The sequence below is a fragment of the Salmo salar genome, chromosome ssa04 (genome assembly GCF_905237065.1).
Source record: "Salmo salar chromosome ssa04, Ssal_v3.1, whole genome shotgun sequence".
Classification (NCBI taxonomy): domain Eukaryota; kingdom Metazoa; phylum Chordata; class Actinopteri; order Salmoniformes; family Salmonidae; genus Salmo; species Salmo salar.
In genome coordinates, this window is record NC_059445.1 from 38,381,297 (window position 1) to 38,401,037 (window position 19,741).

At 43.9% G+C, this 19,741-nt stretch overlaps 2 protein-coding genes across 2 annotated transcripts; one reads left to right on the forward strand and one right to left on the reverse strand.

Moving 5' to 3' along the window:
• The first annotated feature begins 1,055 nt into the window (after positions 1–1,055).
• LOC106602951 (G-protein coupled receptor 12-like) lies at positions 1,056–5,292 on the forward strand. Its single transcript, XM_014196005.2, has 2 exons — positions 1,056–1,337; positions 1,947–5,292. The coding sequence occupies exons 1-2, from the start codon at positions 1,330–1,332 to the stop codon at positions 2,962–2,964; spliced, it is 1,026 nt and encodes a 341-aa protein (XP_014051480.1). The 5' UTR covers positions 1,056–1,329; the 3' UTR covers positions 2,965–5,292.
• Positions 5,293–5,921: 629 nt separating this feature from the next.
• LOC106602952 (wiskott-Aldrich syndrome protein family member 3) lies at positions 5,922–19,705 on the reverse strand. The gene is made up of 9 exons (XM_014196006.2): positions 19,031–19,705; positions 13,172–13,338; positions 12,835–12,969; positions 10,613–10,766; positions 10,277–10,406; positions 9,279–9,451; positions 8,188–8,454; positions 7,605–7,984; positions 5,922–7,426 (listed from the first exon to the last, which is right to left on the reverse strand). The coding sequence occupies exons 2-9, from the start codon at positions 13,302–13,304 to the stop codon at positions 7,269–7,271; spliced, it is 1,530 nt and encodes a 509-aa protein (XP_014051481.1). The 5' UTR covers positions 13,305–13,338; positions 19,031–19,705; the 3' UTR covers positions 5,922–7,268.
• Positions 19,706–19,741: the final 36 nt, after the last annotated feature.

Here is a 19,741-nt window from a genome sequence, read left to right on the forward strand (position 1 = left end):
CTGCTTGAAACATGTTGGTATTACAGACTCAGACAGGGAGAGGTTGAAAATGTCAGTGAAGACACTTGTCAGTTGGTCAGCGCGTGCTCGCAGTACACGTGCTGGTAATCCGTCTGGCCCAGTGGCCTTGTGAATGTTGACCTGTTTAAAGGTCTTACTCACATCGGCTGCGGAGAGCGTGATCACACAGTCGTCTGGAACAGCTGATACTCTCATGCATGTTTCAGTGTTACTTGCCTCGAAGCGAGCATAGAAGTTATTTACCTCGTCTGGTAGGCTCGTGTCACAGGGCAGCTCTCGGCTGTGCTTCCCTTTGTAGTCTGTAATAGTTTGCAAGCCCTGCCACATCCGACGAGCGTCGGAGCCAGTGTAGTGCGATTCAATCTTAGTCCTGTATTGATGCTTTGCCTGTTTGATGGTTCGTTGGAGGGCATAGCGGGATTTCTTATAAGCTTCCGGGTTAGAGTCCCGCTCCTTGAAAGAGGCAGCTCTACCCTTTAGCTCAGTGCGAATGTTGCCTGTAATCCATGGCTTCTGGTTGGGGTATGTACATACAGTCACTGTGGGGATGACATCGTCAATGCACTTATTGATAAAGCCAGTGACTGATGTGGTGTACTCCTCAATGCCATGAGAAGAATCCGGGAACATGTTCCAGTCTGTGATAGCAAAAAAGTCCTGTATTTTAGCATCTGCTTCATCTGACCACTTTTTAATAGACCGAGTCACTGGTGCTTCCTGCTTTAATTTTTGCTTGTAAGCAGGAATCAGGAGGATGGAGTTATGGTCACATTTGCCAAATGGACAACTCCATGGTGAAGGAAGTTTCTGATGGAGTTGAATTTTGTCAGCTAACTAAATTATAGACATAGCTAAATCTGGATGTTTCTTTGGCAAGCAGAGCCTTTAATGTAACATACTGCCACCTACAGGTTCCAGGGTTACAAACAGTTGTCTACCCATACTGCTATGCTAATGTGAGAGCAGGGGGATGCTCTGAATAACACATCCGTAAAGAATGGAGAGGGAGCACTTGACGTCATTTGGAGAATAATCCACAGGACCAATAGGATTGAAACAAGCAAGAGTCAATGCCAGCGAATTGCCAACATCACTAGCAGTGTGTCACCCAAGTCTTAACGTCCTCATGTGAGAAATCGATTTACAAAAGATTTGTTACAATAACGGCAAAATAATTTTAAAAAAAGAGGGGTGAAACGGCGCCGGCGGCTACTGATGATAGTCTCCACCTGGGCGCTCCACGTCTCCATCTTCCCTGTTAAGGAATGCGCCTGGGTAGACCTCAACAAGCCGTAGTGACACGCATGGATGCTCTGGTTAGTGATCAGCTTATATATCTACATATAATGTGATGTTCCGGTTTAGACTACAGAGAAATTCTAGACTAGAGAACCACTTTCTCACAGAAATGTCATCATATGGTTTTTGACCTTAGAAGGCCTTTATCATCAGGTGAGGGGGTACAATAGCCTACATGTGTGGATTAATAATACTGACGACAAGCCCAAAGTGAAACAACCCATATCTAATTTTTGGGCATCCTATTACTAATCGAAATTACATAGATCTCAAATTAGATCAAATTGACAACCCATTCATTTCCATGTTTATCCTTTCATTCAAGTCCTGCTTAAACAGCCAATGTGTGATGTCAATACTCCCTACAGAGGGGCTCTCGTTTCAATTGAACTCTTTGCTCTAAATGTAGAGTCAACGGAGGGAATCATAAGTAGTAAAATGTGGCGTTTTAGCCATGCATTCGCTTCGTAATTTGGCGTGCGGCAGTCTAATGAGTCACATGTTTTATTTGGAAATATGTCAAATACACTCTTGAACGCAAATGTCTTTACACTGTACATTTCCCCCAGTGATCACTCTGAAATTGTGTCTGTCTCGCGCCCCCTCCCCTTCTCTGTCTTTCTCAGTGATGATTCACTCTCTGCCGCAGCAATGAGTAACCAATTCAAAAACACCTCTTCCTCAACCTGGGATGTTCAAGAAGGAGGGAATTCCACACCACCTCCATCATTCCAGTTCGAGCTGGAACCAGTGGTCATAAGCGTCAACCCCTGGGATATAGTCCTGTGTGTCACGGGAACCCTAATGTCCTGCGAAAATGCTATTGTCCTTGCCTTAATTATTTACACGCCCACCCTGAAAGCGCCCATGTTCGTGTTGATAGGGAGCTTGGCTTTTGCGGACCTATTGGCGGGGCTGGGTTTGATAGTGAATTTCACCATCACCTACATTTTTGACACGGGATTCGTGACGCTGCTATCAGCTGGACTGCTCATCACTGCCTTTTCGGCCTCCGTTCTCAATATCCTGGCAATCACGGTGGACAGATACCTCTCCCTCTACAACGCACTGACTTACCACACGGAACGAACGGTGATTTTTACCTTCGTCACACTGGTGCTCATTTGGGTGACTAGCATCACTCTTGGCGCGCTACCGATCATGGGATGGAACTGCCTCGAGGATGAGACGACTTGCAGCATTTGCGCCCCCATTGATAAAAATCACGCCGCTGCACTGGCGGTGACTTTTCTTTTTGTGTTTGCACTTATTTTGCAACTATACCTCCAGATCTGCAAGATTGCTTTTCGGCACGCGCAGCAAATCGCCGTGCAGCAGAAGTTCATGACTACCTCCCACTCCTCCTCCCCCACCACTAAAGGGGTCTCCACCCTCTCCATTATCCTTGGCACCTTTGCACTGTGCTGGATCCCCTTCGCCATGTACTCTCTGGTGGCTGACATCGGATATCCCCCCATCTATACCTACGTCACCGCTCTGCCGGCCATATGTCACTCTATGATAAACCCCATCATTTACGCTTTCAGAAATCCCGACATACAGAAATCTATGAGAATCGCTTGTTGTTGTGGATGTGCGCCTTCCAACTTTTCTCTGCGACCAAGGACACCGAGTGACGTCTAGGCAAACGTTTGAACGTTATAGCCTATCAAGTAGTTACAGGCACGTCACAATCTTACTGACTATGCCGAAAAGCTTTGTAAGTGTTTTTTTTTTTGTGTGTGTGTGCATTTCATTTGTATTGAATAACTGTCCCTTCGTTGCATCTTTTACGGATGATACCATTGGGATAGGCCCTTCTGTTCTCGAAATATAGTGGTTCAAGCTCTAAAAGTGTATTGTGCCAGAGCTACTTGCACAGTATTGATGCACCTTTAATGTGGAGGTAGTAGCCTTCCCTGTATAGTAAAGTCCTCATATTACACCCTTTATATTAGAATAGATGCGTTTATAGGTGTACCCCACTGGGCACAGACGTCAATTCAACTCAAGTCAATTTTATTCCACGTTGGTTCAACGTTGATTCATCTAGTGTGCGCCTGTTGTGACATGTCTTGGGCAGCTACTCGGTGTTGCTCATAAAGCATTCAGAGTAGCACAGCCCCATGACTCAATAGGCAAATACCTGCTCTGTGTCAGTACAATAGGGGGAAGGAAACAAGCTACTTCTAATAATGTTTATCAAAGGTTGTTGAATGTTCATCAGAACGATGCTGAAACGTGGTAGGCTACTGACTTACTGCGTCTCTGCACGTTTTAAACTATGTCGAAACTGTCCCCGCAGTCTGTAAAATGTTGAGCTGATTTTGTGATTAACTAACGTTTTATTACGAGGGAGAAAGGCTGGAATGAGTGGACAGCTCAATTCAGCGCCGGCCTTTTCAGCACCATGGACAGTGAAACGTGAGCTTTCACCCACTCAATAACGCACGCGTGTGCCTGGTTATGCGAGCTATGTGGCGTAATCTGCCATAAATAATACAGCAGCAGTAGAGAATAACCCTCACTTGTGTGCATATTGAATTCAAGACAAAAACAGCGACATAGTGTCAGCCAAAGTTTTCCAAATGAACGCGCCCAGACAGTATCACATATTCCCAGTATGACAGGGCACTCTAAATGTTTAAAATGGTAAACTCCTTACACTCGCCACGCACAACACTACTTGCTTATAATTACAATAGTCCACGTGCAATATATGTACGCCCATAGCCCACACACCCTCCGTAGACCTAACACAACGATATCTGACTGCGGACAGAAGTCATAATACATTTTTTTATTGGTTCTAACATTGGCCATTGCTCATGTTTTCACAACGAATCAATATTTGTCACACCTAGATTTGTCTGTAGGGTAGTTGTACATAATAGGTGCGGTGCATCTAAATTATGCAAATAGTACAGTTTTGTTCCGCTGTTATGTCACTCGTTCCAATAGTCGGTAAACACCAATTTTCTACAGAATGTCTTAATTGTTTTGCCTTACTATGTCTCACTGGCAATAATGTATAACTTGTGTATCGTGATAAACTGAATGACATGTATATGTTGGTTATCAATAGAAAGTGATCAATATACTTAACAAATAGCCATTTGCTAGTTTATGACTGTATGGTACAGTATCAGCAACTCTATGACTTCAATAATGTATGGTGTACAGCGCTCGAATGATAATGCAACGTCTGTTGTTTGAGATGTGTGTGGAGACCCCTTACAGTATGTAGGCTCATCCACTGCCTATTCTCTAGTGGTGCAGCCAAAGAGCTGCCATAAGCAATCTACAATCATTGGAACCCCCTATTATTTCAGTCAACATTGGTGGGAACTCTGCAACCAGTGTCCTCACTATTGAATTGAAGACGATTTTCTGTGTGCCGCCAAGCTTTGCTTGTGTAAGTACTGTATGGAATGTTTGTGTCCGATTCAGATGATTCACTGTCGCTCATCCACCACAGTCAGCATGATTGATTCAGCTATTCAGTATTCTCACAGGGTTTAGAAGTCCATAAGGTCTTATCGTATTGATATAAAGCTATATTTTTATATATTTATTGCAAAAAAATGTACGTAGTTTGTTTATCGTGTTTTTAAAAAGAATCATAAATGATTCATTTTGTCTTTAGGAAACAACTTCAATGTGTCCCGTTCAATGTATTCAAGGAATGATTGTTTTCATAAACGACGCCAAACGATTGCAAACACTACTGTCAAATTCGTTTGCTTTCTAAAGATCCTGGACTACTCGTTGTGTTGCATTGGTTACTTCTGTTCAAAACACTTCACCATGTTGTCACCAAGACAGGGTTTTAGTTGAGGTTTTCGTAACAAAGGCAATCAACCAAATCTGTAGCGCCGAGATATCCAACTAGGTGTGTGTGGAAAGGTCAATAAATGTTTGTTTACCGCTCGTCTGTTTTGGGTCACTCAGTTGGGTCCTGGCTTGATGCACTCTGGGACAGATGGAGGCTCAGTGACCGCTGCCGTGTGTGATGCCACTGCCTTTAAAGACAAACAGGATCCAACAACAGCTATCTGTATCTGTCTGGTGGGGGAAAAACTCCACTGAACTCAGAAAGAGACACAGAGAGTAAATTCCAAAACACTGTACCACTGGAAGGTTCTGGAATTTTGGAAAGAACTACACCTCCAAAACATACAACACAGAGCTCTCTATGGATTGGTGTAATTGTGCGAAACATGAGATATTCGTACAGTACCACATCTAGTGGGGATTTACATGTACTTATTAAAATACCATCCTTAGGGTGTGGCTATACAGCTGGGCAAGAAATACTGTGTTCTCCCTGGGCTCAGAATGAGCTGTTCCCTCCCATGTTGTGGATCTTATGAGTTCATTTGTCCCTATGCCCTTCCTGCCGTCACAGATGGCCAGATGGCCTGACGTGGTGGGTGGTGGTCACACTGTACATGCAAAAATAACGACGTACAAATGTCTCTCAGAACTAGTGCATAAATTGGTCATTCACATTCGAGTGATACGGAACAATAGGGAAGTTATGTCAACGGAATGGACCAGTGATTTGCAATAAACAGCCACAAGAGGATCCAAGACAAAAGTAAGGCATCGTAACACTTATTTCATTTTATTTTCTCCTCATACATGCACTTATTCTTCTAGGTTCGATCAATGTGATAGTCATTTCATATCTAGATACCCAAATTCATTTTTACAAGCAGTGTTACAAAAAAATCTATACAACAATGAATTGTAAAACACAGTAGTGGTACAAACACGTGACTTAATAGAACATATGTTTGAAACACTGCTATGAACCCTCTCTCATCTCCTCCAGTAGAACATTAGTCAAAATGGACGACAAGCCCACCAGCAATCAGGTACTATCTCTCCAGGCCTTCAACATTAAAGAAGTGAGTCAGAAAAGAAGGAAACAGCAAGGCATTGAGATATTCCCTTTCGCTGACGCACGCACGCACACACACACACACACACACACACACACACACACACACACACACACACACACACACAAAAGTACAATAGAGAAAATAAACCCCTAAATAATTGCCATGTTAGGGTGTGTCTTACACAGTAGTCATTAGTCAACCTGCAAATGATGTAAACCAAAAAAACGACAACCGATGTTAAAACACTGCCAGTTAGGGTATCAATACTCAACCACAACACTGTAAACGATTGAACAAAGTGACAAAATAAAAAGAAACGTCCCTCGGATAACAACAAGCTGTGTTGACGATACGGTTACGGCTACATCATCACATGTCCAAAAGTATCCACCCACCTGATTTAACACTCGATGTGACATCGTCTTCATATGCACAGTTATCACAAACAGCACAGCCGGAATAGAAGACGACTCTAAATAATACTTTCCAATGAGCAAATATTTCAGTGCGTCAAGTTAGATGAGTTGAAAGAATGCCGTCGCATCTTCACCTAGAAAACAACATCTGTGGCGTTGGTGTGGCTCATTTACAGATGGAGGAGATGCATTGAACATCTAAATGCAACTGAAACCACAAATAATATTCAAACTACAATATCAGGACTCATGAAAGAAACACTTTTATACCGGACCATAAGTAATATATTATACTATATCATATCATATATATATATATATATATATAAGCTTGCTGTGCTTGCTTTCAACAGAAAGCCCCAGATCCACTGTGGTTTCCTCTCAGCCCATATCTGACTAGATAATGGATACTGTCATACTGTGTAAGCGTCTCCTCATCTACTTTCTCATCTACTTTCTCTAACAAGAGGTCTATCGGGACGTAGTGTGCGATGACTGTGTGTGTGTGTGTGTGTGTGTGTGTGTGTGTGTGTGTGTGTGTGTGTGTGTGTGTGTGTTTCCTGTTATTGGAATAGCAGCACTCTGTAGGTAAGTAAAGTAAGCCTAAGCCCTCTGCTCCCTCTCAGTCTGACCACTCGTTCTCCTCAGGCTCCGAGTCCTCGTCTGATTCGCTGTACTCCACTGCGATGCGTCGGGACAGGATGGTGGCCACGTCGTTCCCCACTGGCTCCTTCTTGGCTTCCTGCTCACGCTGCTCCTGCACCTTCCTCAGCTGGATGCCTGAGGAACACAACACAACGGTCATCTACTGTACAGATGATACTTACTACAAACTGTCAAAATACATTTTCCATACAGTAAATATGTTACTAGAATAGTAGCTTTCCATGTACAGTAATGTAGACAGATCACGTAGTGTAATCCTGGCCGTTCCACCTAGTGAACCAGAGGGTCCTACCTCTGCGGATGGCTGACAGAAGGTCGCTGCGTGCGTCACTTATCGGGATGCCTAGCACCTTGCCCTTCCTTGGCAGTGTTCCCCCAGAGGGGTGCATGGCATGGGCTGGAGAGGGAGCGAATGTTGGGGGTCCACCAGGTGGGGGTGGAGGAGGGGCAACAGGAGGTCCCCCAGTGACAGGGTGAGATGGAGAGGGGACGTAGCCAGCGGGTGGGGGCGGAGGGGGCGAGGGGCTGTAGGGGCGGGACAGGGTGGCCACGGTGCCAGGGGCCAGGGTGGGAGGCCCTGTTTTGCTGTCAAAGGCCGTCTGGGTTGAGGGGATGAGGGGAGGAGGTGGGGGCGGGGCCGGAGGGATAAAGTGCTCTGGCATCTGGTGACCGCTGTGGAACAACGACAGGAAACCAACCAAGTCAGACATAGTCTTTCTCACTCATTCCAGCACTACATCATTAACGTTTGGATCAGATAAATGCCTGTGACATTTACTGTAGATAGAAAAGGCTTTCAGACTTGAATTCAGCTTAGATAAAATAGCAAAAATGGGCACAGAAGGAGGGACGAGAGGGGTAGCTGGCTAACACACCTGGCCTCTTTGGAAGCTGCGGGCCGGGGTCCGTTCAGGGATGGGTCTGCAGGTGTGGGTCCGTGGTGGGGCTGCATGCGGCCCAGGGAATGCTGGCGGCCTTGAGCTGCAGTGGTAGCAGCAGCAGGGGGGCGGTAGGCCCGGTCCAGAGACTGGGTCTGGTTAGGGCCTGTTAGGTGCTCCTTCCCATCAGGACCCAGCACAACTCCCTCCTGGGGTGGGTGGTTAGGGCTTGCAGGGTAGGACTGTTCATCAGACATACCAGACCTGGAACATTTAACCCACAGATAGAGGTTGATGAGGAGCAAGGGATATCTTCAACAGACGTTCAATATACACCTAATCTCATGTCAATGGACATCCACGTTTCTTTATTTGTCATCTAAAAAACCTAGTAACTTGGTATTCAAACATTGTACTGTGAGTACAATGTACAATATTACATGTTAAAGGGATATTTCGAGATTTAGGTCGTTTTTCTACTTACCCGGAGTCAGAAGAACTCATGATACGATTTGTATGTCTCTGGTGCAGTTTTATTAAAGTTAACATATTGTTAGCTTAGCGCAATTGCTGATAGTCTGTCGGTACAGTAGCCAGCTCCTCTCAAAAGCAAGGAAAAATACCTTCTAACTACTCCAAAGCTTGGTGGTTGGTCATTTAAAGTCTTACAAAGCTATACATAGTAATCCATATTTTCTAAATGTGCTTATTTTACTGATAATCATAAGAAACAAGATTCTATTCACATCCTCACTCTGACCAGCTGTCGCATAGAGATGTATAGAGGTCACAACGTTGTATCTGTTCCATTATGGCGTCTGTGAGCGGACGGGCAGCGCCATTGAGAAACATACAACGTTGAGCTCTCTATACAACTCCATACCTAAATCTCTAAATCTCGCAGTATCCCTCTAAGGAACATGGAGGCTTTCGAACATTTAGGTAGATGGCAGCAGAAAGCAAATTTTGTACATTTACATTTTGTGATGAGCATTTCCCCATATTTCACATAATATATATATAATAATATATACAGTAATATATAATAATTGTTCCTTGATTGATTGATTCAGTGCATCCCTACTGACCTGTCTGGAGAGAGGGATCCCTCAGAGGACATGCCATGGTAGGGTGAAGGCGTGAGGCGGGTGTCTGGACGGAACTCCTTGTCGTAGGCCATCATGTTCCACTCCTGACGACGGTTCCGGGCCTTCCTCACCTTCTTCACCTCCCGGCTGGGGTCCTCCACCTGTTTCTGCTCCTGAAAATGACAAAAGACTGTGACTACAGCCGAAATACAGGGATATGGACTGCGCCAGAGGATTCCCTCAGAATGCGGTATAAACCCTACATATGGGAAAAAACTATCATCGACTACCATCATTATGGGACAAACATAAACCATAAACAGGACATGTAAGTCCTCATTTATTATGTATAAAATGCATTTCAATTCCGCTACGGTTCCTTAGACTAGTGGTGGACCTTCTTAGTCTTAGTTCTTAGTAAATAAATGAGCACGCTTCCTCTAATTAAGTCAATTTTAGCTATACAGCTTAGTAGTGTTTGTAAGGTTTGAGAGGTTTCTCATCTTGCTAAACACATATGACAAGGCTATTTACTAACCATGTCGCTGTCTTCTCTCTTGCTCCCTCCCTCGCCCCTTAAGCCCTCGCTCACTCTCTCTTTCTCGCTTTCCTTTCCTTCCCGTCCTCTATCTCTGTCTAAACACACGGCCACATCCCCAGGCTTAGGACGCTTGTGCACAGACAGTCTAAAAGGAGCAACGAGCTAATCCTGACAGGCCTGATGTTAAATGGTGGAGGGAAGGAGAGCGGGTCTGAGAGGGAAAAAACAGCCGACAGTCATGAGAGTATAGCGGATAAGAGAGAGCTGTTCTTGTCTATTAATGTTATGTATTATGTCATGTTTCATGTTCGGTGCGGACCCCAGGAAGAGTATCCTAATAAAATACCCCCCAAAAATACCAAGAGCCAGCAAAGAGCTTGCAGCGAAACGTAGCAACATGTGTGAGGGTAGCGATTCGTCATCGACGCACATAAAGCACACAAACAAACTCACACACCTTGTCACCCGCCTTCTGCTTCCTCTTCTCCTTCCGCTTGTTTTCTGTTGCTTGGATCATCTTCTCCTTCCACAGATTAAAGAAGTAGGATGGGTCTGTGTAGAACTTAAGGCCATCCTTTTTGTCATCCCTGTATGACAACACATCCTGACCTGAGACTGTGCTTCGGCAATGCAATTGACTCCGACACTTTTTATATGATACATTATATAACTATGTTATGATACACATAAATTGCACATCCCCAATGCTTAATTCTGTATCCTGTACCTAAGGATAAATGCAAAGACTAAAGTGGGGTTCAGTAAGTTGTAATGTGATTGGTTGAGGGCTGACCTGTAGGGGCTGAGGATGTTTAGGGGTGGAGGTTTGTCACAGCGATGGTACATCTCCATGACAGGGTTGAGGATGGAGTTCCTGGACACCACCTGCTGGTCCTGGATGGTGGAGCTCTTGAAGGCCTTCCTCATGTTGATGTCCTGCAGCGAAACTGGGACCAGAATGCCAAGAATGAACACAATGAACGAACCCTCGAACACTGACTCATTATCAGCTATGAATGGCCATGGCAACCCAGTTTGCATGAGGAAGTTTAGAAGTTCAATAACATGAAAACTAACCACATTCATTAGTGGTGGATTAATGCTTCAACACAATTTAATAGGACCGCAAACAGAGGCTCATGTGTCATGATTAAGCTAAGCAGAGATGCTAAATGGAATACATACAGTGCATTCGGAAAGGATTCAGACCCCTTGACTTTTTCCACATTTTGTTACATTAGAGGCTTATTCTGAAATGGATGAAATAAAAAAATGCCCTCATCAATCAACACACAATACCCCATAATAACAAAGTGAAACCAGGTTTTTAGAAATACCTGATTTACATAAGTATTCAGACACTTTGCTATGACACCCAAAATTGAGCTCAGGTGCATCCTGTTTCCATTGATCATCCTTGAGATGTTTCTACAACTTCATTGGAGTCCACCTGTGATAAATTCAATTGATTGGACATGATTTAGAAAGGCACACACCTGTCTATATAAGGTCCCACAATTGACAGTGCATGTCAGAGCATAAACCAAGCCATGAGGTTGAAGGAATTGTCTGTAGAGCTCCGAGACAGGATTGTGTCGAGGCAGAGAGCTGGGGAAGGGTACCAAAACATTTCTGCAGCATTGAAGTCCCCAAGAACACAGTGGCCTCCATCATGCTTAAATGGAAGAAGTTTGGAACCACCAAGCAATCGGGGGAGAAGGGCCATGGTTAGGAAGGTGACCAAGGACCCTATGGTCACTCTGACAGAGATTCAGAGTTCCTCTGTGGAGATGGGAGAACCTTCCAGAAGGACAACCATCTCTGCAGCACTCCACCAATCAGGCCTTTATGGTAGAGTGGCCAGACGGAAGCCACTCCTCAGTAAAAGGCACATGACATCCTGCTTGGAGTTTGCCAAAAGGCACCTAAAGGACTCTCAGACCATGAGAAACAAGATTCTCTGGTCTGATAAAACCAAGATTGAACTCTTTGGCCTGAATGCCAAGCGTCACGTCTGGAGTAAACCTGGCACCATCTGTTCGGTGAAGCATGGTGGTGGCAGCATCATGCTGTGGGGATGTTTTTCAGCAGCAGGGACTGGGAGACTTCGATTGAGGGAAAGATGAACAGAGAAAACCTGCTCCAGAGCACTCAGGACCTCAGAATGGGGTGAAGGTTCACCTTCCAACAGGACAACAACCCTCAGCACACAGCCAAGACAACAGAAGAATGTCCTTGAGTGGCCCAGCCAGAGCCCGGACTTGAATCCGATCGAACATCTCTGGAGAGACCTGAAAATAACTGTGCAGCGACGCTCCCCATTCAACCTGACAGAGCTTGAGAGGATCTGCAGAATTCAATGGGAGAAACTCCCCAAATACAGGTGTGCCAAGCTTGTAGCGTCATACTCAAGACTCCATTCTGTAATCACTACCAAAGGTGCTTCAACAAAGTACTGAGTCTTTACTCAGTAAGTACTGAAGTACTTATGTAAATGTGATATTTCAGTGCAAAAAAACAACAGCTTTTGGTTTTTCATTATGGGATGGTGTGTGTACAAAAAAAATACAATTTAATCTATTTTAGAATAAGGCTGTAACATAACAGAATGTGGAAAAAGTCAAGGGGTCTGAATACTTTCCGACTGCACTGTATACAGTATTTAGCATATCCCAGGCTGTATAATGGAAATCAATGTATTGGTGATTGCAGCAGCAGTGAGTCTGTGGCTCAGCTGTGGGGCACTAAGCCCTGGTGAAGCCCTTGCATTATGCAACGGTATGTTTTACTTCGCTAATTAGCACGGTGCTCTTAATTTGATGCTTATTCACGCTCTCATACCATATGCTGGGCTGTAACTTTGACTGAGTATCATCACTGTATTATATGTATATGTATATGTACTGTATTATATGACCAGTCCCCTTTCCTCAGCAGATTCTGCCACACCCTTACACCCCCCCCCCCTCACCCCCCCATCCCTCATAACCCCTGTCACCCACCGCCTCCACCTACCCTCCTCCACAGTGGAGTCCAGCTGGGTGACTTTGACAGCCAGCAGGTCCACTCTCTCCTGGAGGCTGTTCATTCTCATGTAGAAGCTGTTGGCCTCGTTGAACAGCTCCCCGAAGATGTCCTCTGCATGTCGACCTGGATTCACAAAAACACAACATGCATTAACAGAGGTCAGGGTCAGACTGGGACTAGGAGAATGTACCTTTAAAATAACCCATACATTACGTGTTAAAAAAATGTTGCCTGAAATAATTAGGTTAAGATTTCATTTCCATTCAGCAGTCAGTGTCAGTCAGTCAGCAGACAGACAGTTAGTCAGTCAGGTGTGTAGACTTACTCAGTCCCCCCAGCTGTTTGATGATGGCTGCCAGGGTGCTGTTAGTGACACACTCCAGCTCGCTGGTGACCCCGTCCGGCACGGCTCCACGGCACAGGTGCCTGGGCTCGATGCATCTCTTCACCAGCGGCATGGCGGCTGCGCCCTACACACACTCGCACACTCACCTACAGAGAGCCAGGGAGGAAGGGTTAAAAAAAAAACACTCCAATTAGCACATTCATTGCGGCTATAGAACAATATAACTCAGTCTTCAGTGGAGCAATCTATATTGAACACCATGTTGTGTGACACCTCAATCAGAGGCACTGAATAAAGAAAGAGTCAATAGGCGGGGGAGAGAGAACGGAGAGACCCGATAGAAACCATGTAATCAACCAACAGAGGGAAATCACAACATCTACAGCAACGGTGCAATCATATGGACTAATAACGAAAGGTGTGCCAGACAAAGACCTAGTATTGTCAAAGAAAAGAGGCTGAGAGAAAGCATTTATAAAAGGTAATAACTTCATTAGTATGACACTATGATTATAGTAGTACTTACTACATTTGAAAGGAAGGCAAGGGCAATCAAAGGAAGGCTGGAAATTAGGATTCAAAGGTCGGGTGGCACAGACTAGAGAACCAATGAAATATTAGGACAGTATCATGGCCTATTGCACCATGGATAGTGCGTGATTGACAGTGAGTGTGTGTGACAGTGAGTGTGTGTGTAACAGGGAGTGTGTGTGTGTGTGTGTGTGTGTGTGTGTGTGTGTGTGTGTGTGTGTGTGTGTGTGTGTGTGTGTGTGTGTGTGTGTGTGTGTGTGTGGGTACGAACTCTGTGCTCAGCCCATCAGTCTAATGGGTAGTGGCCATCTAGCCTGAATCTCTCCCCACACAGCCCTAATGCAGGCTGGCATGCCTTTACACAACCGCCTGGCATTCATTTACACGACCCACTGCCTACTGCTCAGCATGTCCCTATAGTGGAGACAATGGAGGAGACCTCTCTTCCTCTGGCTCACGTCCCTCTTTCACAAGTCTCCTATCTCTCTCCGTTCAATCACTGTATTTATAGGCCTTTACATGTCGTGTCTCTTTCAAGCACTGGTCTAAAAAAAAAATGATAGCAAAAATATGCAGAACAGAAATAACCCAGTAAGTATATCCAATGACAAAGAGCTTGGATCCAATGAGAATGAGCTTTCATCTTCATTTGGCATTTGGGCATATGAAGTCTAAAAACAGACTTACCTACAGTAAGCGTACAAATTTTGCTTGTGAGATAGTACTAATGTACTCTATGTACCTTGTCGAATGAAGGCTATTCTGTTCATGTAAATGGATGACTAATTATGGGCTTCAAAATCTTGTCTATTCTGTGATCGTGTACAACGAAGTGTATTGCATTGGGGGTGGGGTGGGGTGGGGGGTGGGGGGGGTGGGGGGTGGGTTGGTGGGGGGGGTGAGTAGTGTGCATGCAAACAGCAAGGGGCTCTACTATATCAGAGCTACAGTCTGGGGCCATCACCATGGCAACCTCCAAGGACCTTCCCTTATGCTCTGCTGCCCATTGCAATGTGATGAGAAGAAGTACATTTGAGAGAAATAGAACAAAGCAATCATAGACACACTGTAGTCCACTGCAAATAGAAACATAGGACCAGACAAAATGACAAAGAAAAGAATACACAAAACATATAAACATAGGACCAGAAAGACAAAGAACATTATTCGTTTTCCTACATCAGCATATCATCTTGGAATGTCAGGCTTTAATTATAAGTCTCCTATTTCAAATAAATAGGCCAAGATGTTCCCCAAGGCTACAAAGTCCTTTTTCCAGCTGTCAAAAATTGCAATAAATTGGCACGGTGAAATAGCTAAACTTGCGTAAACAACCTCAAGGGGAACCTCTAGCAGGGAAACGCAACCTCATCCACGGAAACTATCACAGAGAGACGGGTTCATGATACTTTCTGGAGGATGGGGTATGGCCTTTTAGCATGTCTGCTCTGCAGCTCCTTGGTTATATATATATGTACAGTTGAAGTCGGAAGTTTACATACACCTTAGCCAAATACATTTAAACTCAGTTTTTCACAATTCCTGACATTTAATCCTAGTAAACATTTGCTGTCTTAGGTCAGTTAGGATCACCACTTTATTTTAAGAATGTGAAGTATCAGAATAGTAGTAGAGAGAAGGATTTATTTCAGCTTTTATTTCTTTCATCACATTCCCAGTGGGTCAGAAGTTTACATACACTCAATTAGTATTTGGTAGTATTGCCTTCAAATTGTTTAACTTGGGTCAAACGTTTCGGGTAGCCTTCCACAAGCTTCCCACAATAAGTTGGGTGAATTTTGGCCTATTCCTCCTGACAGAGCTGGTGTAACTGAGTCAGGTTTGTAGACCTCCTTGCTCGCACGTGCTTTTTCAGTTCTGCCCACAAATTTTCTGTAGGATTGAGGTCCGGGCTTTGTAATGGCCACTCCAATACCTTGACTTTGTTGTCCTTAAGCCATTTTGCTACAACTTTGGAAGTATGCTTGGGGTCAATGTCCATTTGGAAGACCCATTTGTGACCAAGCTTTAACTTCCTGACTGATGTCTTGAGATTTTGCTTAAATATATCCACATAATATTCCTCCCTCATGATGCCATCTATTTTGTGAAGTGCACCAGTCCCTCCTGCAGCAAAGCACCCCCACAACATGATGCTGCCACCCCTATGCTTTATGGTTGGGATGATGTTCTTCAGTTTGCAAGCCTCCCCCTTTTCCTCCAAACATAACGATGGTCATTATGGCCAAACAGTTCTATTTTTGTTTCATCAGACCAGAGGACATTTCTCCAAAAAGTATGATATTTGTCCCCATGTGCAAACCGTAGTCTGGCTTTTTTATGGCGGTTTTGGAGCAGTGGCTTCTTCCTTGCTGAGTGGCCTTTCAGGTTATGTCGATATAGGACTCGTTTTACTGTGGATATAGATACTTTGTACCTATTTCCTCCAGTATCTTCACAAGGTCCCTTGCTGTTGTTCTGGGATTGATTTGCACTTTTCGCACCAAAGTACGTTCATCTCTAGGAGACAGAACGCGTCTCCTTCCTGAGCGGTATGACAGCTGCGTGGTCCCATGGTGTTTATACTTGCATACTATTGTTTGTACAGATGAATGTGGTACCTTCAGGCGTTTGGAAATTGCTCCCAAGGATGTGGACTTGTGGAGGTCTACAATTTTTTTCTGAGGGCTTGGCTGATTTCTTTTGATTTTCCCATGATGTCAAGCAAAGAGGCACTGAGTTTGAAGGTAGGCCTTGAAATACATCCACAGGTACACCTCCAATAGACTCAATTGATGTCAATTAGCCTATCAGAAGCTTCTAAAGCCATGACATCATTTTCTGGAATTTTCCAAGCTGTTTAAAGGCACAGTCAACTTAGTGTTTATAAAGTTCTGACCCACTGTAATTGTGATACAGTGAATTATAAGTGAAATAATCTGTCTGTAAACTATTGTTGGAAAAATGACTTGGGTCATGCACAAAGTAGATGTCCTAACTGACTTGCCAAAACTATAATTTGTTAACAAGTCATTTGTGGAGTGGTTGAAAAACGAGTTTTAATGACACCAACCGAAGTGAATGTAAACTTCAGACTTCAACTGTACATTAACTATCTGGGTGAACTATCCCTTGGATCATTTATACATGACTCGCTCCCATTGCTGAGACCGTTGAGACTCCACCTTCCAAATGCTTATTTATTTACTGACATAGCTTATTCTTCAAATATGAATGAGTGAACTTTCTGTTCTCCTTTGTTTGTTAATTCTTCATGAATGACTACTTTCACACCCAAACACTGCTGTCCCCTCAAAAATCTATTGGCCTCCAGTCTGTTGCTGGCATCTGCTAACCACTACCCTCTTCCGCATTTTTTGCCATCCTTTCCATCGCTCACAATGCCCCTTTCTTGTTGGAGTTTCTCACTATTCAAACTAAGAGTGGCTCTCAGAATCTGGCTAAATGCTACCATTGATTCCGAAACGTCAAGTTGTGTGTCTTTTCTCTCATCTCTCATTCTTGTCTCCTCTACTGGAGCCAGTATAGCATGCCGCCACAGCCTCAACAGCCTTCGCACAGTCATGGGAAGAAAACGGATTAATGAGTGGAAACCATAGCAACACTTCCACAGTGCTGCTAGCATGACACTGGCTCCAGGCTCCCTTTTACATAATCAATGTTCAGAACAAGATAGAAGACACTCAATGATCTACTGCATTCCTCCCATCGCAGACCTAGCAGTTCAACCATAGCCAGTGGGTGAGTCTATTCAAACGAGGTAAGAGCAATTAGAATATGTAAAGATCAGCACAAATATACAAACATTTGAGTCAAATATACAAGCACAACACCCAACTTGACAGGTTTCTCCTGCTGCTGAAATGAAGTGAATCCTCAAAGAACTGTATGGAGTCCATCGAAGTCATGACACCCTAAGCATCCTCCATTGCTTAAAAAAATTACAGGAGGCAAACTGTCACCGCAATTAAGACCACATTTCATGGCCTACCCTTTGTAATCCCAAATCAATCAAGATTGCCAAACTACCATTTGAGTTGACAAATAAAGCAAGTCAACCAAGAATTGTCTGTCAATCATACAAGGTCATAGACTACCAAGGCCAACCAAAATATGTTCCATATCAGCTCTGAGGCTCCCCACCTATTTCTTTCCTACAAGCTATTTGAGCCCTTGGTTGCAGAAATGTGCCTCTTTTAATAAGAAATGGATGAAATATGCCCAAATATGGGGGTGATATTTCAGAGTAGTGATACTGCTGTTAACACTTGTCTGTTGATAATAATACATGCCATTTAGCAGACACTGTTATCCAACACAACGTGCAGTCATGCATGCATACATTTTACGTATGGGTGGTCCCAGGATTTGAACCCACTAACCAGGCGTTAACAAGTGGTCTACCAACTGAGCTACAAAGGAGACCAATAATCTCAGAACACTTGGGACTTCTCATCTCATAGGATATACAGTATACTTTATTTAAATAGTGCATTTGGGTAACACTTGTGCATCAGTTACACCTGTGTAATCAGCAGGTTGACATTTTGGGGGCTGAATCATGTTCTGTAGCAATTCATTACTGTAGTGTTCACGTTGTTTCACAGTAACCTAGTTTGTAACTCCATAGTAATTGATGAGCAGATATGTGACTGCACCTGCAGCCTCATGCAGGTACAGATTTCTTTCCCCCCCAAAAATATCCATATGACTTAATTAGTAGTCATCCTTCATTGGACATCTGACTGACTAAAAAGAGATGACATCAGTGATTTCCTGCAGTTGGACTGATGATTACGTCATACATCCTACCATTGCCGCTTCTGCACAAGCATATGATTTGTAACGCAGAGGGAACAGAACAGGTGTTCGCTACAACCCTAGGTATAGAGGTCTACAGCAGTTAACCAGTGTTCAAGTACAGCTGAAAACGGGATAATCGTGAATGTGAAGAGGAAAACCAATATATTGATTAGAATTGGCCAGGATAAGGGTGTCTTGATTGCATTTCGAGTGGTGAGAGCGTCCAATCTATGTCACTAATTCCAAGGTACAATATCTGTCACACAAACATATATTTTTCTTTCTCGTGCAAGCGTTTCTTATATTGTAAGATTATAATAAATAGAACCGGTGTCACCCGCATCCCCTCTCTTCTTGTTTAGAATTTTTTTCCCCCACACACAAACACATTATATAATTGGAAATACTTATTGTGCAATGTATAATAATGATGTCTATCCTAGCGATCTAAAGAACGGTAAAATGGTACCTAAATCTACTTACCACTGGTTGTTTATCTTTCCCTTTTACTTTTTTTACCTCCTCTCGTTGCCTGTATTATTTGGCAGCTATTTAGACATGACGCGTGGAATAGATCTCTAGATCAAATGCGTTGCTGCGCGCTACCATCACTACCGATGAATTATCGAAGTCAAGGGAATGGACGACGATGCTGAAATCTGGATTCCCTTATGTCTGCATGTGTGTTTCCTTGGCAGCGTCGGCTTTTTCCTCCGCGACCGCGAACGCTCTGCAGCAGCGAAACCACGACGCATGCGTACATGGGCTCATACCGAACACCACCCTGTGTTTCAACGATGCCCAGACCCCACAGAACCGAAAAACCAATTTAATACGAAAAAATGACATACATGCTTTATCTGTCAAATAACAAATAGCAGACGCATAATATAATGTCATACTGTAGATGGCTTCATCCAATATGCATAGGCCAGGCTATGTGATAATCGCATGTTCCATGCATCAGGGTGGGGGGCAGTACTAGTGTGCTATGCTGTGGAATTTGTGGGAAAGGGGAATACAAGGGACTCTTATTGTCGAGGGTGAGAAGTGCGTGTGTGAGTGTGTTTGTTTGTGTCGCACGGCCTATTAAAGTGGAAAGAAGCCTATTCATTCATAGCTTGGTGCAGAATTAACCAGAAGCTTGGATGAACATTCACTGTTGCATTTACATCTCACCCACTAATGACAATG